The sequence below is a fragment of the Tursiops truncatus genome, chromosome 6, assembly GCF_011762595.2.
Source record: "Tursiops truncatus isolate mTurTru1 chromosome 6, mTurTru1.mat.Y, whole genome shotgun sequence".
NCBI classification, from domain to species: domain Eukaryota; kingdom Metazoa; phylum Chordata; class Mammalia; order Artiodactyla; family Delphinidae; genus Tursiops; species Tursiops truncatus.
In genome coordinates this window covers 25660872-25686958 of record NC_047039.1, presented here as the reverse complement: position 1 = coordinate 25686958, position 26087 = coordinate 25660872, and the positions used below count along the sequence as shown (strand labels likewise).

At 38.2% G+C, this 26087-nt stretch overlaps 1 protein-coding gene across 10 annotated transcripts in view; it reads left to right on the top strand.

Moving 5' to 3' along the window:
- The first annotated feature begins 11472 nt into the window (after positions 1–11472).
- Positions 11473–26087, top strand: part of ZNF484 (zinc finger protein 484) — a 27752-nt gene continuing 13137 nt past the window's right edge. For 2 of the 10 annotated variants that reach the window (XM_019940492.3, XM_019940490.3), the window contains exons 1-3: positions 11474–11659; positions 21651–21695; positions 23848–23949. Coding sequence is in view for 4 of the 10 variants with exons in the window: in XM_019940486.3 (XP_019796045.2) it covers positions 11639–11659; positions 21651–21695 (66 nt within the window). In the remaining 6 variants the exon portion in view is untranslated. Of the gene's footprint in view, positions 11676–16518; positions 16687–21650; positions 21696–23847; positions 23950–26087 lie in introns of those variants that run through there. The other 8 variants (XM_073805907.1, XM_019940486.3, XM_033857768.2 and 5 more) reach the window with 7 other exon arrangements.

The window sequence follows — 26087 nt, the reverse complement described above, 5'->3', positions numbered from 1 at the left end:
ACTTGTGAACAGGGTATCAAGAAAGTCTCTACCAACTGACCCTGTTAATGACTACCCCCAATCAGTCAGCCATTCACTGACCTCACCTGATCCTCATCACTGAACCCATGGACCCTCCTCACTAAATTTCACTGACCCCAGTTATTACAGCCACTAATCTCTCATTACTGAACTCAATGAAAGCCATCACCAATCGCACAGACTCTCCTCAGTAATGCCCCCAAACCAGTGTTACTGTCCCGTAAAGCCCACATTCCTGGCCCGACATCCATGCCATCAGCGAGCAGGAAGCCCCACATTAGTGTCCCCACATCGTGAAGCCCACCCATCCCTGTCACTCACATCACAGACGCCTGAATCACTGGGGACACAGTCATCCTTAGTGAGCATACATTGACCTCACAGGTGTTGTATCAGTGACCTGGACACCATCAGTCAATGCACTCAAGAGGGAGACCAGTCATTCTGATTTGCATGGGATTAGCTATGTTCATGGCTCCACCTGGGAGTTCTGGGCTAACCGAGACAAATCGGTTAGCCTGGAACCAAAATTTACCACCCCATCAGCGAGCACAGAGCACCCTCAGTGACTCCCAAACTCAACCATCTCTGCCTGACCATCACTGAGTGTGACCATCACACTCTCTGGACCACAGATTTCTGTGCTTACACTGATCCCAGGGATAACAAACACGGAATTCCAAAATGACTCTCGCTTTTGGAACCTCTCTCCTCTGTCAGAACAAGCCTGAAGCTGTGCACTGATCAGTGGGACCACAGGGCTCCTTGCCAACAGTAACAAACATGCCCCCCACCCGCACCCCCACAGCCCTCCTTTGCAGCTGCTTGTGTCCAGGAACAAGACGGCAGTGCCCAACTCATAGTTTTTGCTTTGAGACAGTAATATTGGTAAGGCCCTTCTTCCATACGGAGTAGGTGCCTTCCAGGGACCTCAAGGATTCTCTCTGGAGGGAGGAGAATGGGAGGCGGGTGGATTCGGGTCCAGAATCGTTCAGGAGAAAGTTTGGGATTAAGATCTGGAAAAGAAAATCTCTCACCTGGAAAAGTCAGACAGGTGGCAGTATGGTGGGCTCTGTAGCGACACAAGCTAGGGGCTGGGGACCAGTCCAGATGGGAGCCCCAGGTAACAGGGCCCATATACAGCACTTCCCATATGTGACTCATTTCTCACATAAGAAAAACTGACTATCAGAAAGGCTTCCAAGTCCAGCAGTTAATCCACCTGGTTAACTCTCCTCTGTGTTGTATTCATTACATTGTATTCATTGTGTTGTATTCATTCATTGTATTCAAGGAATCCTTGCATTCCTGGAATAAACCCCACTTGATCATGGTGTATGATCCTTTTAATGTGCTGTTGGATTCTGTTTGGTAGTATTTTGTTGAGGAGTTTTGCATTTATGTTCATCAGTGATATTGGCCTGTAGTTTTCTTTCTTTGTGACATCTTTGGTTTTGGTATCAAGGTGAAGGTTGCCTCGTAGAATGAGTTTGGGAGTGTTCCTCCCTCTGCTATATTTTGGAAGAGTTCGAGAAGGATAGGTGACAGCTCTTCTCTAAATGTTTGATAGAATTCGCCTGTGAAGCCATCTGGTCTTGGGCTTTTGTTTGTTGGAAGATTTTAAATCACAGTTTCAATTTCAGTGCTTGTGATTGGTCTGTTCATATTTTCTACTTCTTCCTGATTCAGTCTTGGCAAGTTGTGCATTTTTAAGAATTTGTCCATTTCTTCCAGGTTGTCCATTTTTTTGGCATAGAGTTGCTTGTAGTAATCTCTCATTATCTTTTGTAGTTCTGCAGTGTCAATTGTTACTTCTCCTTTTTCATTTCTAATTCTATTGATTTGAGTCTTCTCCCTTTTTTTCTTGATGAGTCTGGCTAATGGTTTATCAAGTTTGTTTTTTTCTCAAAGAACCAGCTTTTAGTTTTATTGATCTTTGCTATCGTTTCCTTCATTTCTTATTCATTTATTTCTCATCTGATCTTTATGATTTCTCTCCTGCTAACTTTGGGGGTTTTTTGTTCTTCTTTCTCTAATTGCTTTAGGTGCAACGTTAGGTTGTTTATTTGAGATGTTTCCTGTTTCTTAAGGTAGGATTGTATTGCTATAAACTTCCCTCCTAGAACTGCTTTTGCTGCATCCCATAGATTTGGGGTTGTCATGTCTCCATTGTCATTTGTTTCTAGGTATTTTTTGATTTCCTGTTTGATTTCTTCTGTGATCACTTGGTTATTAAGTAGTGTATTGTTTAGCCCCCATGTGTTTGTATTTTTTACAGATCTTTTCCTGTAATTGATATCTAGTCTCATAGCATTGTGGTCAGAAAAGATACTTGATATGATTTCAATTTTCTTAAATTTACCAAGGCTTGATTTGTGACCCAAGGTATGATCTATCCTGGAGAATGTTCCATGAGCACTTGAGAAAAATGTCAAAATATTTTAAAATTTTCTCCTAAGACTTTTTTGATGCATGTGTTATTTAGCAGTGTATTGCAGAGTCTCCAAAAATTTTGGGATATTTCAGCTCCTTTTTTGTTGCTGATTTCTTGTTTAATTCCACTGTTGTCTGAGAACATACTTTATTTAATTTGTATTCCTGTAAATTTGTTAAGACCTGTTTAATGGCCTAGAATGTGATCTATCTTGGTGAATGTTCTATGTGAGCTTGAGTTCAACGTGTGTTCTGCTGTTGTTTGATGAATTTTTTATAAATGTCTATTATGTCCAGTGGATTGATGGTGCTGGTGAGTTCAAATATGTCATTACTGATTTTATGCCTATAGGATCTTTCAATTAGTGATAGAGGAATACTGAAGTCTCCAATAGTAACAGTGAATTTGACTTCTTCTCTTTTCAGTTCTACCAGTTTTTTTTCCAGTTTCATTGAGAAATAATTGACACACATCACTGTATAAGTAAGTTTAAGGTGTACAGTATGGTGGTTTGATTTATATATATTGTGAAATGATTACCACAATAAGGTTTAGTTAACATCTATCATCTCACATAGATACATAAATAGAAAAGAAAAAAGCAATCTTTAAATTTATAAATATTATGAGATGAAAATTTAATACCTCCTCCTGTCATTCCTCATCTTCTATCCAAAAATTTTATCATACTTTAAATTATATCATAATTACTGTTTGCATCTTTATAACAATGTAAATATAGCTCACTGCAGAACCATTTAGAATACTGTGATTATATATCCTTTTTAAAAAATCGAACTATAATTGACCTACAGCACTGTATTAGTTCCAGGTACACACCTCAGTGATTCAATATTTCTGTACATTACAAAATGATCACCACAGTAAGTCTAGCTACCATCGGTGACCATACAAAGTTATTACAATATTATTGACTATATTCCCAAAGCTGTACATTCCATTCCCATGACTCAATTATTTTGTAACTAGAAGTTTGTACCTCTTAATCTCCTTCACCTATTTCACTCAACCCCCCATCCTCCTCTCCTCTGGCAACCATCTGTTTGTTCTCTGTATCTATGAGTCTTTCTGGTTTGTTTTGTTGTTGTTGTTCATTTGTTTCAGATTCCACATATAAGTGAAATCATACAGTATTTGTCTTTGTCTGATTTATTTCACTTAGCATAATACCCTCAAGGCCCATCCATGTTGTTACAAATGGCAAGATTTCATTCTTTTTTATGGCTGATTAGTATTCCATTGTATGTATATGTGTCTGTGTGAATATATAGATATTCATACGTCTTCTTTATCCATTCAATCTATTGATGGACACTTAGGTTGCATCCATATCTTGACTATTGTAAATAATGCTGCTATGAACATTGGGGTACATGTATCTTTTTGAATTAAGTTTTTTTGTTTTCTTCAGATTTGTACCCAAAAGTAGAATTGCTGGATCATATGGTAGCTTTTTTAAAAAAATAAATTTATTTATTTTATTTATTTATTTTTGGCTGTTGGGTCTTCATTGCTGGGCATGGGCTTTCTCTAATTGTGGTGAGCGGGGGCTACTCTTCATTGCAGAGCAGGGGCTCTAGGTGCATGGGCTTCAGTAGTTGTGGTGCGTGAGCTCAGTAGTTGTGGCTTGTGGGCTCTAGGGCACAGGCTCAGTAGTAGTGGCACATTGGCTTGCTTGTGCTGTGGCACATGGGATCTTCCTGGACCAGGGCTTGAACCTGCATCCCCTGCATTGGCAGGCGGATTCTTAACCACTGTGCCACCAGGGAAGCCCCATATGGTAGTTTTATTTTTAGTTTTTTGAGGAACCTCCATACTGTTTTCCTCAGTGGCTGCCCCAATTTACATTCTTACCAACAGTGTACAAGTGTTCCTTTTTTCTCCATATCTTTGCCAACATTTGTTATTTGTGTTCTTTTTGATCGTAGCCATTCTGACAGGTGTGAGGTGCTATGTTATTGCAATTTTGATTTGTATTTGTCTGATGATTAGTGTTGTTGAACATCTTTTCTTGTTAGCCATCTGTAAGTCTTCTTTGGAAAAATGTCTATTCATATCTTCTGCCCCCTCCTCCTTTTTATTTTTTGGCCATGCCACATGGCTTGCATGATCTCAGTTCCCCAACCAGGGACTGGACCCTGGCCTAAGGCAGTGAAAGCACCAAGGCCTAACCACTGGACCACCAGGGAATTTCCCTCTGCCCATTTTTAGATTGGGTTGTTTGTTTGTTTGTTTTTTGATAGTGAGTTTTATATATTTTAGATATTAACCCCTTATCAGCAATATCATTTGCAAATATATTCACCTATTCAGTAGGTTGTCTTTTAATTTTTTAAAAAAGATTTTTTTTATGTGGACCATTTTTAAAGTTTTTATTGAATTTGTTAAAATATTGCTTCTGTTTTATGTTTTGGTGTTTTGGTCATGAGACATGTGAGATCTTAGCTCCCCGACCAGAGATCAAACCTGCACCCCAGCACTGGAAGGCAAAATCTTAACTGCTGGACCACCAAGGAAGTCCCCTCTTTTCATTTTTTTGATGATTTCCTTTGTTGTGCAAAACCTCTAGCTTTATTTTGATTAATGTTAGCATGCTATATCTTTCTCTATTACTTTAATTTGATCTATTTGTGTCTTAAAATATTTTTTGTTTAGTTTGAATCCACAGCTTTATTTAGAAATAATTAATATATAACATTATGTAAACTTTAGCTGTACCGTGTAATGATTTGATACACATATATATTAGAAAATGATTACCACACAAGATTAGTTAATACATCCATCATCTCACACAATTACAGTTTTTTATTGTGATATAATGGACATACAACATATCAGTTTCAGGTGTACAACATAATGATTTGATATATATGTATACATATGTACATATATATATAACAAAATGATCATTATTATAAGTCTAATTATATCCATTACCACACAGTAACAATGTTTTTCTTGTAATGAGAACTTTTAATATCTACCCTCAGCAACTCTCAAATATACAGTACACTATTATTAACTATTTTCACCATACTGTACCTTATGTCCCCAGGACTCATTTATTTTATAATTGGAAGTTTGTACCTTTTTTAAAAATAAATGTATGTATGTATGTATGTATCTATTTATGGTTGCATTTGTTCTTTGTTGCTGTTCACGGGCTTTCTGTAGTTGTGGCTAGCAGGGGCTACTCTTCATGGCGGTGCAGGGGCTTCTCATTGCGGTGACTTCTCTTGTTGTGGAGCACGGGCTCTAGGTGTGTGGGCATCAGTAGTTGTGGCACACGGGCTCAGTAGTTGTGGCTCGCGGACTCTAGAGTGCAGGCTCAGTAGCTGTGGTGCACGGGCTTTGTTGCTCCGTGGCATGTGAGATCTTCCTGGACCAGGGCTCAAATCCATGTCCCCTGCATTGGCAGGCAGATTCTTAACGACTGTGCCATGAGGGAAGTCCCAGAAGTTTGTACCTTTTGACTCCCTTCACCTCATTCAACCACCCCCACCCCCATGGCTGGCAACCACCAATTTGTCTGAGTTCAATTTTTTCCTTCTTTCTTTTTAAAATTTTCAAATATAAGTGAAATCATACAGTATTTGTCTTTCTCTGTTTGACTTATTTCACTTAGCATAATGTCCTCAAGGTCTATCCATGATATTGCAAATGACAGGGTTTCCTTCTTTTTATGGCTTAATAATTTTCCATTATATATACATATGAAGGTCTGTACAGATCCTTTTCTCATTATTTAATTGAATTATGTCTTTTTGCTATTGAGTTGTATGTGTTCTTTATATATTTTGGATGTTAACCCCTTGTCAGAAATAATTGATATATAACATTGTGTAAGTTTAAAGTGTACATTTCTCTCTACCTGGAGATAGTAGTGGATTTCACAGGTTAAATGCTCCCGCCTGTGCTGCCCCCCTACTCCCTCCCAGACTTTAGATTCCAATGGTAAGTAAGGTTTTGTTACATGTACTTCTGACCAACTGGCTATAAATCAGAGGTTCCTGTGATTTCCTCCTTAGTTTCCACTAATTTGCTAGAGTGGATCACAGAACTCAGAGAGACATTTTACTTACTAGGTTACCAGTTTATTATAAAAGAGAAAGGTATGGGGAATAGGCACTGCACTTCCATGTCTTCTCTGAGAGCGTTACTCTTCCCAAATCTCCATGTGTTCACCAATTCAGAAACTCTCTGAACTTTTGGATTTTTACGGAGGTGTCATTTCATAGACATGATGGATTAAATTGTTGGCCACTGGTGCTTGATTCAGACTCTCTCCCCTCCCTGGAGGTCAGTGGGGTGAGACTGAAAGTTAGGTAGGAGGTCAGGGGCCCCTGGTTAGCTCCCCTGATAACTAGCCCCCATCCTTAGGTGGTTTCCCAAAGTCACCTCATTAACATAACAAAAGACAACTTTTTCTTTCTTATCACTCAGGAAATTCCAAATGTTTTAGTAGCTTTGTGCCAGGAGTGGGGGGACAAAGACCAAATATATATATTTCTTTTTATAAATCACAATATCACAGCTTCCGAACCATTTGTTGTGTTACGGAGTCTAAGCTTGTACTGCTTGTCCACAATAGGCCAATATGTCAAGAGAAAAGTTATTGGGGCAAGGAATAGCGACTTTATTTGGAAAGTCAGAAAATTGAGAAGATGGCTGGCTAATGTCCTAAAGAACCATCTTAACTTGGAATAGAATTCAGGCTTCTTTTATGTTAAGGGAAAAGGGAAGCAGGAGGATTCAAGATTAAAGGGTAAAAGTGGAGTGCAGACTTCTTGGAGCCACCTGGCCTTCAAGGGAAGCATAACATTTCTTTGTCCTTCTGCTTGCTCATGTAGGCTGGATCACAAGCCCCCTGTAAAAACTTTAAATTGTTAGCAGTTATTTTTACTCTACCATTCTTATCTCTGCTTATTAGCAAGATTTCTGGGCTGAAAGCGAACTTATCTACAAGTAGTAGCCATAACTAGCTCGGGAGCAGGGGATGGAAACTTTCCTCAGGGAACTTAATGAGCTATTTGGGCACAAGCAATATTTCTCTAATATTTAACTCTTTATGCGCAGGACTAGAGTAATAGAGTATAAGCTAAAAAATGAGGGAGGCTGTTCCAACATGGTGTTAGTTCTGTTCTTCCTCTGTTACAGTTGGAAAGACTATCCTGCCATTGAATTGCTTTTGCACCTTTGTCAAAAATAAGTTGGCTGTACTTGTGTACTATTTCTGGGTTCCCAATTCTTTTTCTTTGAACTGTCTGTCTCTTTGCTAATATCAAACTGTCTTGATACTGTAGCTATATAATAAGTCTAAAAAATGAGTAGAATGATTTCCACTTTATTTTGTCTCAAAATTATTTTATTGAGCTGGCTGGGTCTTCCAGGGCTAGGTAGAATTAGAGTGGTGAGAACAAACATATTTGCCTTGTTCCCAAACTTAGGGGGAAAGCATTCAGTCTTTCATAATTTAATTTGATATTAGCTATAGTTTCCCCCCCTAATTTATGAAGTTAGGAAGTTCACCTCTACTCTTAATTCCTGACAGTTAAAAGAAAACAAGAAATGACTGTTCAATTTTGTCAAATGCCTTTTCTGCATCCATTGATATGATCATGTAATATCTTTAATTTTATCCTGTTAATATGACGGATTACAATGATTTATTACATTGGTTTAATTTATTCCATGACTTAATAAACACCACTTGGTAATAGTGTATGATTATTTTTATATATTTGTTAAAAACCCAATAACAGGCCCCAAATGGAGTCACTTATGCTAAACCTCATGTCACCAAACCGACACATACCTTAATTACAGTTTCAGCTCTCCAAGAAATAAAATCTTAAACCAGTCAATACGGAATCACCTGATCAGCACTTGTTAGGTAATCTGCCTGATAGACCCCTGTCATTCCCTAAAGGAAAGTAATCTTGCAATAACCAATCTGCTTTCTGCCTGATAGAAATAACTTCCTTGTTCCTGCTCTCTTCTGCCCATAAAAAAATTTCATTTTGCACAGCTTCTCAGAGCTCCTTTCTATCTGCTACGTTGGATGCTGCCAGGCTCATGAATCGTTGAATAAAGCCAATAAGATCTTTAAAATTTACTCAGTTGAATTTTATTTTTAATATATTTAAAAATTCTATTTGCTAATACTTTGTTAAGGATTTTTTCCTTATCAACATTCATGAAATATATTGATCTGTATTCTTTTTTTTTTTTGGTACTGTCCTTCATTTTGGTATCAGGGCAATACTGGCCTCATGAAGTTAGTTGGAATGTGTTCCTTTTAATTGTTTATTCTGAAAGAGATTGTGTAGAATTTGTGTTAATCTTTAAATGTTTGTTAGAAATCTCCAATCTCCAACATCTGGGCCTGAAGATTTCATTTTCAGATGTTTAAATTTTGACTTCAATTATAGAGCTACTCAACATATTTATTTCTTGCTGTGAAAGTTGTTGGAGTTTGTGCTTTTATGGGCAATTGGTTTATTTTTCTAAGTTGTCAAATTTATGTGTGTAGAATGGTTTTGGGTATCCTCTTTTTTTTTAACGTCTTTATTGGAGTATAATTGCTTTACAATGGTGTGTTAGTTTCTGCTTTATAATGAAGTGAATCAGCTATACATATACATGTATCCCCATATCCCCTCCCTCTTGCATCTCCCTCTCACCCTCCCTATCCCACCCCTCTAGGTGGTCACAAAGCACAAAGCTGATCTCCCTGTGCTACGTAGCTGCTTCCCACTAGCTATCGATTTTACATTTGGTACTGTATATATGTCCATGCCACTCTCTCACTTTGTCCCAGCTTCCCTTCCCCTTCCCCGTGTCCTCAAGTCCATTTTCTAACAAGTCTGTGTCTTTATTCCCATCCTGCCCCTAAGTTCTTCACGACCTTTTTTTTTTTTTTTTTTTTTAGATTCTATATATATGTGTTAGCATACGGCATTTGTTTTTCTCTTTCTGACTTACTTCACTCTGTATGACAAACTCTAGGTCCATCCACCTCACTACAAATAACTCAATTTCGTTTCTTTTTATGGCTAATAGTCCATTGTATATACGTGCCACATCTTCTTTATCCATTCATCTGTCAATGGACACTTAGGTTGCTTCCATGTCCTGGCTACTGTAAATAGAGCTGCAATGAACATTGTGGTACATGACTCTTTTTGAATTATGGTTTTCTTAGGGTATATGCCCAGTAGTGGGATTGCTGGGTCATATGATAGTTCTATTGGTATTCTCTTTTTATTCTTTTGTTATCTGTAGGATCTACAGTGGTATCTTACATTTCATTCTTGTTTTTGGTAACTTATGTCTCCTCTAGAGGCTTGTCGATTTTATCACACTTCCCATGGAACTAGCTTATTGTTTTGTTTTCTGTATTGTTTATTCTTTTTTCAATTTTATTGTTTTTTGCTCATATTTTTATTATTTACTTCCTTCTTGTTTTTTTTTTTGTTTTGTTTTTGTTTTTGTTTTTTTGCTCTTCCTCTTCTAGTTTATTAATGTGGGAACTTAGGTTATTGATTTGAGAATTTTCTTCTTTTCTAATGTAAACATTTAGCAGTATAAAATTCCTCTCACCACTACTTTACTTGTCAACTACAAATTTTGATACATTTCGTTTCCACTTTCATTCATTTCAATATATTTTAAAAATTTCCTTGAGGGCTTCCCTGGTGGTGCAGTGGTTGAGAGTCTGCCTGCCAATGCAGGGGACACGGGCTCTTGCCCCGGTCCAGGAGGATCCCACATGCCGCGGAGCGGCTGGGCCCGTGAGCCATGACTGCTGGGCCTGCACGTCAGAGCCTGTGCTCCGCAACGGGAGAGGCCACAACAGTGAGAGGCTCGCATACCGCAAAAAAAAAAAAATTTTCCTTGAGTCTTCTCTTTTGACCCATGGATTATTTAGAATTGTGTTGTTTAATTTACAAGTGTTAATTTCCCATTGTCTTTCTGTTACTGGTTTCTTGTTTGATTCTATTGTGTCCAGAGAACATACTCTTGATGGAGAAAATTTTCACATACTGAGGTATGGAGAAGTCATTTTGGCTTATACATGGTTCAGCCTGAACTTTGGGTGAACTAAAGCAGCCTGACTCCTGGCCTGTCAAGTACACACAGTGCATCTGCTTTAACCATTAAGGTAAAGAATGTCTGTTTCAAAGGTAAGGATAAATAACTCCCTTCCTATAGCTTCCAATGTTAACACTCCCTCAAAGATAAAGTTCCCTTTCCAGACACCAGAGTCTTGCTGTCTCACTGTATATGTAATAAATCTGTCTCTTTTGAAAGCTTGAAGGAATATACCCCTGTCATGTTTGATGTATGCTCTTTGTTCTGATAAGGTTTAAGCTTGTGCTAAAAACCATGCTTCAGGGGAGTGGTTCCTCAGAGCTATCTGAGAAGCTCTCTCCTGGGCTACAGTTCTCAGTTTGGCTCAAATAAAACTCTTTTATATTCCTATCTTAGATTGTTTACTTATTATTTCCATCAATACTCTCTAAGATTTCAGTTCTATTAAATTTGATAAGATTTGTTTTACAGTCCAGCTTATGGTATCCCTTGGTAAATGCTCCATAGGTGCTTGCATAGAATGTTTATTCTACTGTTTGGGGGCGGAGTGTTTAATAATTGCTGATTAGATATTATTGTTTGATGGTGTTTGAAGCCACAGGAGTTGGGGAAAGGCCTGGGGCTGCTTGGAGTGACCGACTCTGGTCACCCAGAGCTCTGGGTTGTTCCTGGCTTAATTCCAGTATACATACCTCTGGTCCACCTTTCCTCCTGACAACTCTTAACTACACACAAGTCTACGTCACTTCAACATGGCCGCCCACAGGCCTGAGTGACTACAGGGGCGCCGCCATAATGACTTCAAATTTAAGACATTTAGAGAGGGGCGGGGTTCAGCAGAGCGCCATGTTGGATACTGGCAAGTTTTGGCAAAGAAGTCGCTACTGAGCATGCGCACACCCAGGAGGCGCCTAAGGAATTCCGCAAGGACAGGGAGGGATCCATAAAAAGGAAGCGGGTGCTGTTGTCGTTCCAGTGATTAAATGACCACTGTCTTGAAAGAGCGTGGGTGAGGGGCTGGTGAGTGCAGGGAGTTTCCGAGGGCTGAGTGAAGAGGTGTCTCTGATGTCCGTGAAGAACAATCGGGTCAGTGATGGAGGCGGTCAGTGGATGGAATAATAGGGGTCGGTGTGGTCTTGACGGTGGCTTCCCGGCGGATTGATAGTGGGGTCTTTAATGGTGGATCCGCGGAGACATGGGGTGGGAGTGATGGGGTCTATGATGGTGGATTCCCAGGCGGAGTGATGGGGTCTGTGGGATCTTTGATGTTGGATCTGTGGACGGATTCCCGGAGTCTGTGGGGAGTGGGGAGGATAACTGGGGGGGCCTGAGTAATGAAGGCTCTGAGGGGGAAGGATGCTAGATCTTCATTGATTTCCTCTCTTTTTTCTGCTTACTGGTTTGTTTCTATTTCTGATATTTTAAAAGTTGTCGATGGAAATAATCAATAAATAATCATAACAGGAGTAGAAAAGAGTTTTATTTGAGCCAAACTGAGGACTGTAGCGCAGGAGATAGCGTCTCAGAAGGCTCTGAGGAACCTCTGGGTTGAAGCATGATTTTTAGCATAGTCTTATACTTTATCAGAACAAAAATCATACATCGAACATGACAGGGATATATTCCTTCAAGGTTTTAAGAGCACCAGATTTAGTACATGTAAAGTGAGAGAGCAGGACCTTGGTGTCTAGGAAGGGGATGCCATGTGAAGGGAGTTATTTTATCTTCGAAACAGACTTCTTTACTTTAATGGTTAAAGCAGATGTGCTGTGTGTGTTCACACAAGTTCAGGCAGAACCATGTATAAGCCAGAATGACTTCCCCATACCTCTGTATGTGAAAATTTTCTTTATTGTTATCATGGTACACTTTGCTAGAGACTTTTTGATCCCTTCCATATCCAGGTTAGTAGCTACTGTGTCATTCCTAATATTTATGTATCATTTTTCTTTCCCTTTTTTATTATCAATCATCTCAAGGTTTACTTTATTGGTCATTTCGAAGTACCGATTGTGTTTATGCTCTCTTCTGTTTTTATATTAATTTTATCTTTTTATTTTTAGATAGTTTCCCTTTTATCTCCATTTTATGTAAATTGCCATTCTTTCCCTTATTTTCCCAGTTTTATACTGGATACGTTTAGGGGTATAAAGTTTCTTTTATATACATCTTTATCTTTGAAATGTATTAGTTCAGTTTGATGTTCCACTTTGATCCTGAGTTATTGGAGTTTCTTCATTCCCAAATTATTGATATGTTTTGTTTATTTTAAATTTTATTATATTGTCATAAACTGTAGACTACAAAGTCTCAACTTTTAAAAATTTGTCAAGATTTTCCTTGAAGACAAGTTACACAAGTTACATTGAACTTTGTTCAATGGCTATAGGAGAAAGTATATTTTCTGTTTGTGTGGTACAAACTTCTTTTAATGTATATTAAATATAGCCTGTTAGTATTTTTCAAGTTTTTTTCTTTCCTATTTTTGGTCTACTTGATTCATCATATTCTGAAAAAGATATAAAAATAATCTCTCACTAATAATTCACTTTGTAGTTTTATATGCTTTTTTTGCTAGCTTTATTTGTGTGTGTTTGGGGGAGAGACACACATAACCTAATGGTTAATGCATTTTGTATCATTTTTTTTCATTTATTGGATGCTATTATTACAGGATCCCTCTTTTCAGCAAAAAGCAATTTCAATTTTGAATTTCACTTTGGTATTTATATTGCTATCCTTGTTTTCACTTTCATTTCATTTGGATGATTTATCTTTGCCCAGGTCTTTATTTTATATTTCTATTTGTCTCATTGTTTAGGTTAACTACTTATAATAGATACATTTTAGTTTTCTTAAATCCAACCTATAACCTAGTCTTTGTTTGTCAATAGGATAATTTTACCTTTTCAGTTTAGTGTAATAATGATTTACCTGATTTTTATACCTTCTGTTTTAATGTTTACTATTTATTTTAACTCATTTTCTTTTCCTTTTTCATACTTTTATTGGATTGATGAAATTTCTGTTCATTGTTTCCATTCTACACCCCAGATAACTCCTGTTTTTTTCCTGAGATAGTTAAAAATGTTTTGTCATAGGATAGTATTATTAATTTTCTGTTTAATGGCCTCCTTATCACATAATCATCTTTTTAAATAATTACATATCTCTTGCAAAAATTATTGCTGAACAATTTTTCTATTTGCTGTTTCTCATCTGATTTATTTTACATTTGTTTGGAATACTTTTTGTGGGTATTTTCCTCAGGTAATGATAAGAGATATTCTTCAAGTGCTTTTATTTCTGAAAATGTCTTTGACCCTAACAGAAGTGGTCCTTTAGATGCTACTTCTGATGTCAGTTAGCTTTCATTACTGCAGATGGGGCATCTTGATTTTCTTAATTCTTTTTCTGTAAATAATCTGTTCTTTCACACATGATTTAGATGTGTTTTAGATTTTAAAGTTTACCTTTAAAATTCAAGAATATTCCTAGATTTGTTCACTGATTGAGCTCCAACTGGTGTGTGTGTTTGTGTGTAAATTTGTTGGAAAGGCTAATGGTGTAGGCCTAGTGAGTGGTGTGGATAGTGGTAGGAGTCCTTGGGTGATTTCTCAGAGTCCATCACAGGTATGTCTGGAATTGGAGTCTTGGGATCACTGATGGAGATGCATTGTGGGTAGTGTGGACAAAGAACACTGCCTGCCATTTCAGTAAACAAAGTATGGTGTGGCTATCAAGCCATCAGCCACTGCAGCCACCCCCCACTGTGCATCCTGAGGGGAATCCAGAATGGAGAAAAGCAGGATATTGGCCCTAGATAGTTTGATGCATGTCAAAGGAATGATTTCAGTGAGCCCAGACTCTTGCATCTCCCATATATAGGAAAGTGCTAAATTTATTAACTTGAGATGTCTGGATTTTCTTTAATTGACAGTAATCTTTTGATGTTCCAATTAGATGGTTTTGGTTTTGTTTTGTTTTGCAAAAACTCATATATATTCTGGCTCCTCCCTTACCTCTTTGGAACAGTCCCTCAGAGCTATCTGAGGGGCTGTATCCTGGCTTAAGTCCTCAGTGAGTCTGCTGAATAAATAATAATCCTCACCTTTTAGGCTGTGCATTTTTTTTTCAGTCGACAGTAGTGATAACAGTGTGGAGGCCAGTTATTGGTACATGTGGTATTGTGATATAATAAGAAATATATATTTTGGTTTTCATCCACAGTTCCCAGCACATAGCTCCTAACACCTTTATTATTTCCTAAGTGATAAGGGCTATAGGGGCTTCTTTTGTTCCTGTGTCTTGAAATAGCATCAAAGGGCTAGGGTGAAATTAGTGGGGGTTTTTTTGCTATAAAACGTTCCTTTCAACCACACCTGAAGTGATGTTTGGAAAGGCCCTAGTGAATTGCTGGATGGGGGCTGGTTGCCAGGGGAACCAAGCAAATTATTAGCATTTTAGAACTTGAAACCCACTCTCTGGCTGGAGGTTGAATCAGTTGCCAATGGCCAGTTATTTAATCAATCATTTGTACATTGTGAAGCCTCCATAAAAACCCAGAAGTGTGGGGTTTGGAGAGTTTCTGGATTGAACATGTTGAGATTCTGGGAGAGAGATGCACTGCTTCCGACGTATCTTGCCATAACCATCTCTTCTATTCTACCTGGCTGTTTCTGAGTTATATTCTTTTATAATAAATTGGTAATCTAATAAGTAAAATATTTTCTTGAGTTCTATGAGCTGCTCTAGCAAATTAATGGAGACTGAGGAGGAGGTCGTGGGAACCTCTGATTATAACCGGTTGGTCAGAGCACAAGTAACAACCTGAACTTGTGATTGGCACCTGAAGTTGGGGTGGGGACAGTCTCGTAGGACTAAGCCCTTAACCTGTGTGATCTAGTTCTAACTCTTAAGTAGATGGTGTCAGAACTGAGTTAAATTGTAGAACACCCAGCTGGTGTTGTAGAATTGCTTGGTTTGCGGCCCCCTCCTCCCAACACACACAACACACACACACACACACACACACACACACACACACACACACATACACATTTGGTGGCCAGAAGTGTTGAGAATAGAGGAAAAATACACAGGAGGAGTTTTTCCTTTTCAGGGTGTGATTGATGTAGAACCAGGACCATGAGATAGAGATGTTGGAGGTTCTGTGATCAGGGACTGTAGAATGAGTGATTGTGATCTCGTGGAGAGAGCAGTGAATGGTGGCTTGAAGCGAGATCTTAGTTCCATGCCCAAGAATTGGACCTGGGTAGCCTGGCTGAAAACCAAGAATCCTAGCCCCTAGACCAGCAAGGGCAAAGTTTCCCTGGCTCTTGCCCCGTTTGAAAGCAAGAATGTTTCAAGGAGGCAGAAACCGTAAACACAGGTACAAAGTTTATTATTAGAGACACAGCACAACATGTGGGAGAGACATAGAGAAACAGTTTGTATAGTTAAGACAGAAGCAAGGCAGAGACACACACCCGGAGAGAAAGAGTATGGGCATCCTCCCTAAGGAGGAGGAGTGAAGTAAAGAGGTGGTTAAATCATTTATATAAAGCATTTCGTCTGGGTCTTTGCTTCTCTTTAATCAGTTATCTCACTTCTTTTTCCACACCTGACCTATCCTAGGTCCCTCCCTCACATGTATGCACATCTTTTTGCCAAGATGGATTCCAGTGCAGAAGCCTGTGGGAAGGTTGACACCACCTATTATGGGGTGGCACCCCCTCCCTTTTTTGACCCCTGAGGAGCCTTTCTATGCATGTGTAGTTGGGGAGGTCTCCTTGACCTCAAACATGAGAAATATGTGGTCTCTTCATCGTTTATCTGGGCAGGACTCAGCTCCTGTCTGCCCCTGCCATTACTGTTATCTTAAAGTGTCCACTGGAGGCAAAGTGCAGCTGTTTACCCTGTTCCTGTGTTCTTTCTATCTGGAAGTGTAAACAGGAAGCTGGCTGTAAATGTCTAACCTGGAGCCCATCTATTTCTTGCCTCAAGAAATATAAACAGAGGATGGTTGTAAATGTCTAGCCTGGAACCCATCTATCTTCTGCCTCAATTGCGGCCTGTGGGAAGCAGGACAAGGGAACCAGTGATTCTGATGTGTGAGTAATGGCTGCTGGGGTGAGGTCAGTGTGCAGCAGTTGACAGTTGTAGTAAGCAGATTGAGGAGTGGGAGTGAGGAATTGAGTGTCAGGGTTGGTGATGACTTGAGGGGCTGGTGAAGTCAGATAATGTTTGATACAGTAATTGCATTCTATGTGGATTACTGATCTTGTAATAATAACAGTAATTAATATATAACAAGCAGGTATGTGCCACACATGGACTGAGTGCTTTTTAAGTATTATAAAATTGGTTTATCTTAAAAGTATAAGGATGAGGAAACTGAGACTGAAGTAAGTTCTTCAGATTGTCACAGCTAGAAGATGGAAGACCTGGGATTCAAATGTACATTGATTTGGCTCCACACCTCATATATTTCCCCTGTGCCACCCTGTTCCATACTGTTTGATGCACTCTTGCGAGGACAGCTGAGAGGCTGTCACTGAGTGGCACTCTCTCTGTCAGGATCCCTTTGTGTTTCCACAGAGCCCTGAGGTCAGACCACTTAGTTGAACCTTCAGGATCATTTTTTCAGACTCCAGCCCAACTTGGCCCGATAATCACTGGCAGTCTTTGGACCCTCACTCAACTTAGGGCTCCTGGGAAGACTGGAGTTCTAAGGAAACAGAGGTGAAGCTCATTGTGAACATGCCAGCCAAAAAGAGCTTGTCTCATAGATCCCATATCCAGTTCAAATCCTGGCTTGGCAGGAATATGACAGTTCCTGTGAGTGGGGAGGGGGAAGCCCAGAAGCACGAATCTTCTCAGAGGTGGACTTGCTGAAACAAAGCATGATCCTTTGCAATGTGAACAATGCATGGCCCATGTCATGTACTCAAAGGCTGTTCCCTGTAGTGGGAGAGGATTTATTTTTTTAAGTTTTTATTATAGAAAATTTCAAACATACAGGAAAGTAGAGAAAATGTTATAATGAACCTACAAATGCCCTCATCACCCAGTCTCAATAATTATCAACTATTTGCCAGTGTTGTTTCACCTATCTCTTCTCACTTGCTTTGTTCTAGTTAGAATATCTTAAAACAAATCTTGGATACCATGTCATTTCACCCACAAATACTTTAGCATGCAAATCCAACTGATGTGGACTTTTTTCTCCCACATAACCCCCAGGCCATTACTCACCTAACAAAAGTTACAGTAGCTCCTTAATATCATCTGCTATTCAATCTATAGTCAGAGTTCTCTGATTATTTTGGACAAAGAAAGTTGTCATCTGCTGTATCAGTAAACAAAGGAAGTTGTGGTCAACAATCCATCAGCCACTGCACTCGCCCCCACTGTGCACCCTGAGGGGATTCAGTATGGAAAAAACCCAGGATACTGGCCCTAGATATTTAAGGTGCATATCAAAGCCATGATTTAATGAGCCCAGACTCTCGAATCTTCCCATACATAGAGAACTGCTAAATTCATTAACTTGAGATGTCTGGATTTTCTTTTTCTTTTCTTTTTTAAAAATTTTTATTGGATATAGTTGATTTACAATGTTGTGTTAGTTTCAGGTGTACAGCAAAGTGAATCAGTTATACTTATGCATATATCCACTTTTTTTTAGATTCTTTTCCCATATAGACTATTACAGTGGATTTTCTTTAACAGTAATCTTTTCATGTTCCAGCTACCTAATTTTTTTTTTTTTTTTTGTAAAAACTCCTATATATCCTGGCTCCTCCCTTACCTTTTTGGAACAGTCTCTCAGAGCTATCTGAGAGGCTACCTCCTGGGCTTAAGTTCTCAGCAATTCCGCCGAATAAAACATAATTCTCACCTTTTAGGTTGTGCATTTTTTTCAGCTGATGTTATCTAAAAAATGACTTTTTAAACTTTTCCTGTGAAAATTTAAAAAATACAAATGTAGAGAAACTAGTATAAAGAAGCTTCATTTAGGGGACTTCCCTGGTGGTCCAGTGGTAAAGAATTCGCCTTCCAATGCAGGGGATGCGGGTTCAATCCCTGGTCAGGGAACTAGGATCCCACATGCCACAGGTCAACTAAGCCTGTGCACCACAGCTACTGAGCTTGTACGCCTCAACTAGAGAGCCCATGTGCCACAAACTACAGAGCCCATGCGCTCTGGAGCCCGTGTGCCATAACTAGAGAAGAGAAAAACCCCACGCCACAACTAGAGAGAAGCCCTCGTGCCACAATTACCCATCAATTTTCACAATTATCAACTCATGCCCAGTCATTTGTCGTCTGTCCCTTCCTCCAATATTTCTTTTCTTCTGCTGGATTATTTTGAAGCAAATCTCAAAGATTTTGTCATTTTATCCATAAATATTTCAATATGTAAAATTCCTTTAATAAAAATAGCCACGGTGATATTATCACACCTTAAAAAATTACAATACATTTTAAAGTATCATTTTATGTGGATTGGATTGGTAAGATTTAGAGGCTTGATCAGATTCAGATTCCTTTTTTTGTTTTTGTCTTTTGGGGAGCAAGACTACTTCCCATGTGATATACTTGATCAGGAGGCACATAATGTCTGGTTATCTGTTTTGTGATGTGAGCAGCCATTGATGATTGTTTCTTAGATCCATATTTCATTATGTGTGCAAAATGGACATTTCTATTTCTACCATTCTTTTACTTTGTTGACTTATAAAAATGCATAATGTGAGAGTTGAGAGTTGTCTTATTTGGGGCAAAATGAGGACTATAGCCCAGGAGACTGTTTTATATAGCTCTGAGAAACTGCTCTGAGAGCTAGCGGGGAGGGTCAGTATTATATATGATTCAGGTGAAGGGGGTGGTACGTACAGTCAAGCACACATTTTGGCAAAGTCTTGCTGCTAGTCCTGCGAAGGTTGCTGCTAGTCACAAGGAGCAGATGTCTCTGTTAATGATTTTAATGCCTTTCTAGATATGAGGAGATGCAAGAATTTGGGCTCATAAAATATTCTCCTGAAAATATCTTACTATCTGCAGGGCTGTTCTGCCAGTTTTTGCCAGAGCATCAAGTGCCTCATTCCTGATCTCCACCCTGAACTCCTTTCAGGATGTGTTGAAGGTCAGCAGCTGCAGTGGCTAGTGACTTAACCCTTGTAGAGGCAGATGGCAAGTGCCAATTTTTAGTTGGCAACTTGTAGCTGGAATAAGTATATAAGCAGAAAAAGAAATTCCTTCATGAAGTGTTTGGTTATGCTTGACTGAATCTTTTGCTTTTTGACAAGTTTCAAAAATAACGGTTTGATTCCCTAATACTTTCCAAAGGTGCTAGAAATGTTCTCTCTCTTGATCTGGATGGCAGATGTGAAAAATAGGGGAAAGTGATGTATACTTAATATTAATGTACTTTACATAAGTTATACCACAAAAAAAATTAGCAAAGAAGTAACCAAAATGTTGTTTATATTAGAAAGTGTATGTTAGAAGCAAAAATGTTAAAAGTCCATCATAAAAAGATAATGGGGAGGATAGGTCTAGGGTAAAAGGGACACAGCCCCCAATGTATGAGTCTCGATTGGAACATGCTTTCAACAAAACAGCAAGAAAAGGTTTTTCTGGTGTCATTGGGAATTTTGAATATGAGCTGAATATTAAAGTGTTATAGAATTGCTAATAATTTTCTCAGGCATGATAATAATCTTTTAGGAGATTGATGTTATGAATTTAGGCATGAAGTGTCATGATATCTGCAACTTTCAAATGGTTCAGCCAAAAAAACCCTATATACACTAGTATACTCATATACATGTATGCATTTACATGTAACTATATGTGTATGTAGAAAGATTAAACAAATATGGCAAAATACTAATTGTTGAAACTAGATGGAAGGTATATGTGTATTTCTTGTACTAATAATTCAACTCTTTATGTTAGAAAACTCAATAAAAAAATTAGAGGGGCTTCCCTGGTGGCGCAGTGGTTGAGAGTCCGCCTGCCGATGCAGGGGACACGGGTTCGTGCCCCGGTCCGGGAAGATCCCACATGTAGCAGAACGGCTAGGCCCGGAGCGGCTGAGCCTGCGCGTCCGGAGCCTGTGCTCCGCAACGGGAGAGGCCACAACAGTGAGAGGCCCGCGTACCACACACACACAAAAAAAATTAGAAAACAGTGGCTTCAGTTAGTAGGTGACTTAGGTCTTAAGGTTTATTAACTAGAACCAAATCCACTTACTATGTTGTAGTTAAGACAAAGTTTCCACTGACAGTTCCCTTTTAAGAATGGGAAGCGGGAATTCCCTGGTGGCTCACTGGTTAGGACTCAGCACTTTCACTGCTGGGTCCTGGTTCAATTCCTGTTCTGGTAGCTAAGATCCCGCAAGCCGCGGGGTGTGGCCCCCCCCCAAAAAGAACTGTAAGCAAAGAACAGTGAAAAAGCTAGCAGTCGCCCTTTTTTTGGTCTTACTTATGGATGTTCTCACTACTTGTGAGGGGCTGGTCACAGAAGCTCAGAGCAAAATCATTAAAAAGTTACTTTGCTTTTTACTAGCAAATAAGAAAAATATAAACATTCAAATTACTTATAATTTTACCATCACCCAAATATTATATCTGTTAACATATAGTTCCTTCCAGATAATTTTCTCTATGTGCATGAATTCATTCATGTATGTGTGTATGTACACACATATTGTTCAATGAAAATGGACTCATACTGTTTGGTACATATTTTTACTTAGCATTTTAACACATTTTTCTACAGTAGTTTAATTTTACATGACATTATGTCTATATTATGCCCTATAAAGTATTTAAAGCTGTCCACAATTATTGTTATCAAGATGTTTCTAAACTTTTTTTTTTGGTATTAGCTGTGGTAAAACTCCTGGATTTAAATCTTTGTGCAACACAGGATGATTTTTTTATAATGTAATTCTAGGAGTAAGTTTTTGGGTCAGTTGCATGGACACTAAATGATGTATATGTCCATGTGTGCCATTGACACACTTCCTTCTCTCATCGGTCCCTCTATCAATCTGTTTTTTCAGATCTCTGCCCCTTTCCCAGAAGAACCAGAAATGACCAAGTCCCTGGTGAGTTCTTATTTGTTCATGTATTTATTTGTTGCTTTCTTTATTTTTTAGTGGATTTTAGGAGGCATCTATTAACCCATATAGTAAATGTGTAAGTATAAATAAATGAAAACTAAGATCAGAGAAAGTAAAGAAGAGATTATCAACTCCAAGTCAAGCTTGGATTATAGGTATATGTGAGTTGTGTGGCTTCACACAGTTATGAACTTTGAACTGTAAAATTGTCTCTGATCTTCCTGAAAGACATAGCAATGATGGAAGTGAAATACATGGTTTATATTGTTGAAAAGTAATTTATTTCATCTATAGTAACTATTTCCTGGTTTTTGATGTTTGAGAAAATTTTTGATAGATCTTCAGATGAATGGAGATAGGACAGTATCTTTAACAACCCTGTTAGAAGTTCACTAACAGGTTTTCTATAGTGACTTACAAAGCAGTGCGTTTCACACTGGCACATGACTTCAGATTCTGATTTAATAGGACGGGGATTCCCACAGGATGTTAGTGCTGCTGGTGCAAGGACCACCTTGTGAGGCAAAGTTTTGAGTGAATGGATGTTGAGTTTTGTCAGTTGCTTTTTCTGCATCAGTTGACATGGTCAGGTGATTTTCCTTTTTAGCTTATTGCTGCCGTAGATTACATTGATTGATTTTCACATATTGAGCAGGCTTGCAACCTCTGAATAATTTCCAGTTGGTCATGACATACACTTCTTTTTATATATTTGTATTTGCTAGTATATTTTTTAAGGATTTTTGTATCATGTTTAGGAGGGATATTGTTCTATTTTTTTCTTTCATTACTACTATGCATGGATGAAAGTCCCAAAACTCCACTTGGCTTTTTTCTTTTTCCATACCACTCCATTGGAGTGTGATGGGGCCCCTCTGTTCAACCAGGTAAGAGTGGGAATCTAAGCTACCCACTGGGTCTTTGCTGATGGGCATGGCATCAGGCCCAGAGTTTTCTGTTTATTTATTATGTTTGGCTGGAGCATGTTTTGCCTAAACGTTTTCTGTTTCTAGATTGCCCCTTTCCTGGTCTTTTAGCTAGAGAGAGCAGACTTTTCTGTGAGTTTTTTTGTTGTGCCTTTGTTGGTATTTCTGGGTTGTAGGCTTTTCTAGTACTTGCTCAGGGCTGTATGAGTCAATAGACTTCAGGAAACTCATGCTGTGTAGTTCCTTGGTTCCTGAGGTCCCTAGACAGTTTGCTTTTTTTTCTTTAAGCTTTCAGTCTTCTTATGTTTGCTTTATGGATAATGTCTATGGTTACTAGAGGTACTTAGTGGGTGAATAGGGACAAGTGCGTCTACTCTGTTCTTCCAGGGGTTGAAGTCAGTTCATTGATTTTTTTTTTAAAGGAGGAGTTATTTATATATTAAGCATGGTCTTTTTTTTTTCAATTTTTTTACATGTTTGTTCTTTGCATTTTAACTTTTAAAAGTAAATATTTAATTTTGAATATCATTAAGGTTATAGATATGTTTACTCAATCAAATAGTTTTTTGAAGCTTCATTTAAAAAAAAAACAAACCACCTGTTAGCTGCTCTCTTATCCCTCAAATTGCAGCTTCTTAAAGGTAATCACATCACTCTGAACTCAATTGAACTAATTTTTTTAGTATTTATGTTCCCATGTCTAAATAACATGTTTATATTGGTACCTTTTGGTTTTCAGTTTTAGGCAGTTTCTACTGACTTAGCACAATGGAAAATAGGAATTTAACTCTCTTTCAGACACTTAAGCCTTCAACACTTACACGAACATTTCTTCTTCCCCTCCTTCTAATATAGGTATATCATAATTTTGGGTAAATCAATAGGCTGTATTTATTAATATGATTATTTTAATTATATTCACAGCTGAACCATTTATTTTACCTTTTATGCACTATTTTTTGTTTTACCTGGAATTTATTATTGTTTGGTTTAATCATGTTTCATTTTACATATTTGGATCACTAATTCAACTTCACATTCTTCCCAGGTATATAAATATCTTCTCAATATGTTAAAATATATTAGATAATAACAGTAATCACAAACATTAATATAGGCTTACTATATGCTAGGCACTATAAACATTCTCTATTAACTGATTTAATCATAACCCCTCTGAGGTATCTATAATCATTATCCTCATTTTACAGAGAAGGAAACAGATCCACAGAGAAGTAACTTGCCCTGGGTCACACTGCTAGTAAGTGGTGAAGCCAGAAGTAAAACCCAAGCAATTTGGCTCCAGAATATAGGTATTTATTTCAGCTGTTGAAAGAAGCTTCCCTTAGAGTCTTTGACCTGCTTGAAGTTGGTCTCTATTTGATACTCATCTACTGACTTGGGGGTCTCCCTTTGGCATGATACTAGGAATTCCTTTCATGTCTCTCAAGTATTGGAGCTCTTGTTTTCTGGCTGTTTCCTGATTTATGCTTTCATTTTTAGAGAATATTATCCAGTAGCTCTCTAGAAAGTATTGTGTGGAAAGTAAATTTTTTGAGACCTTGCATGTCTGGAAATATTTTTATTTTACCCTCAGTAATTTCATAGCTAATTCTAGATTGTAAGTCATTTTTACTCAGAAATTTTAAGCCACTCTTTTTACTTTTACTATCCCATCTTTTCTTACTGGGTGTGATAGGCAGAATAATAACCCCCAAAGGTATCCACATCCTAATTCCTGAAACCCGTGAATATGTTACTTCACATGACAATAGGGACTTTGAAGATGCGATTAAGTTAAGGATTTTGAGATGGGGTGATTATTCTGGGTTATCTGGGAGGGCCCAGTGTAATCACAGTTCCTTATAAGTGAAAGAGGGAGGCAGAAGGGTCAGAGTCAAGGGGAGATTTGAAGATGCTACTCTGCTGGCTTTGAAGATAGAGGAAGGGACCACGAGCCTCTTAGAAGTCATATAAGACAAGGAAATGGATTCTTCCTTATAGCCTCCAGAAGGAGTGCATCCAACACACTGATTTTAGCCCAGTAAGACCTATTTTCAACTTCTGACCTCCAGAACTGTAAGATAATAAATTTGTGTTTTAAGTTTGTGGCAATTTGTTGCAGCAGCAATAGGAAACCATTACAGATTTTGGTACCTGGAAGTGGAATGATGCTGTAACAAATACCCAAAAATGTCAAATGGCTTCGGAATTTGGTAATAGAAACTGTAAAAATTTTGAAGAGTATAATAGCAAGAGCCTAGATTTCCTCGAACAGATTGATAATAGAAATATGAATGTTAACTCTGCTACAGGACTCAGAATGAAGTGAGGAGCACACTAGGAAAAAAGCTATATTGTTTTAGAGAATATTTCAATTATTATAAACAGACTATTGATAGAAATATGGGTGTTAATGGTGCCGCTGCCGAAGACTCAGAAGGAAATGAGGAACATGTTACTGGAAACTAGAGGAAAAGGACATCTCTGTTATACAGTGGCAGAAAGCTTAGCTGAATTTTGTCCTGTAGTTATGTGAAAAGCAGATTTGTCAATGATGAACTTGTATTTTTCTCAGAGGAGATTTTCAAGCAACAGGTTGAAGATCTAGCCTGGTTTCTTCTTCTTGCTTATAGTAAAATATGAATGTTAAGAGACAGATTGAAGGAAGAACTGTTGAGCAAAAAGGAACTAGATTTGATGTTTTGGGAAATTTTGGGGCTATCAAGATTCCAAAAGATGCTAAAATTAGTTTCACTGTAGGAAAGTATGCTCTTGAGAGAAAGTCAAGGGTGTGGAAAGATGCTTGTATATATTTCTAGGTTTTTAGAAAAAAACCTAGGTATTTAGCAGGATGAATAGGGTGGAATGCATTTAACTTTTTTTTTTTTTGAACTGGAAGTCTCAATCTTTGCTGTTAATTTGATTGTTTAATTTATTTATATTTAATGCAATTACTGATATACTTGAATTTATATCCAGGATTTTTTTCTTTATTTCTTTCTTTCTTTTTAAATTAATTAATTAATTATTTTGGCTGCGTTGGGTCTTTGTTGCCGGGCACGGGCTCTCTCTAGTTGTGGCGAGCGGGAGCTACTCTTTGTTGTGGTACCCGGGCTTCTCATTGTGGTGGCTTCTTTGTTGGGGAGCATGGGCTCTAGGCACACGGGCTTCAGTAGTTGTGGCATGCGGGCTCAGTAGTTGTAGTGTGAGGGCTTAGTTGCTCCGCAGTATGTGGGATCTTCCTGGACCAAGGCTCGAACCCGTGTCCCCTGCATTGGCAGGCAGATTCTTAATCACTATGTCACCAGGGAAGTCCTATATCCAGTTTTATTAGTTTTATGTTTGAACTGTCTGTTTAATATTATTTTTACATTCCTTTCTTGACTTTCTTTTAGATTAGTCAAAATTTTAATTTTGTTAACTTGCTTGTTATACATTCTTTCATTTG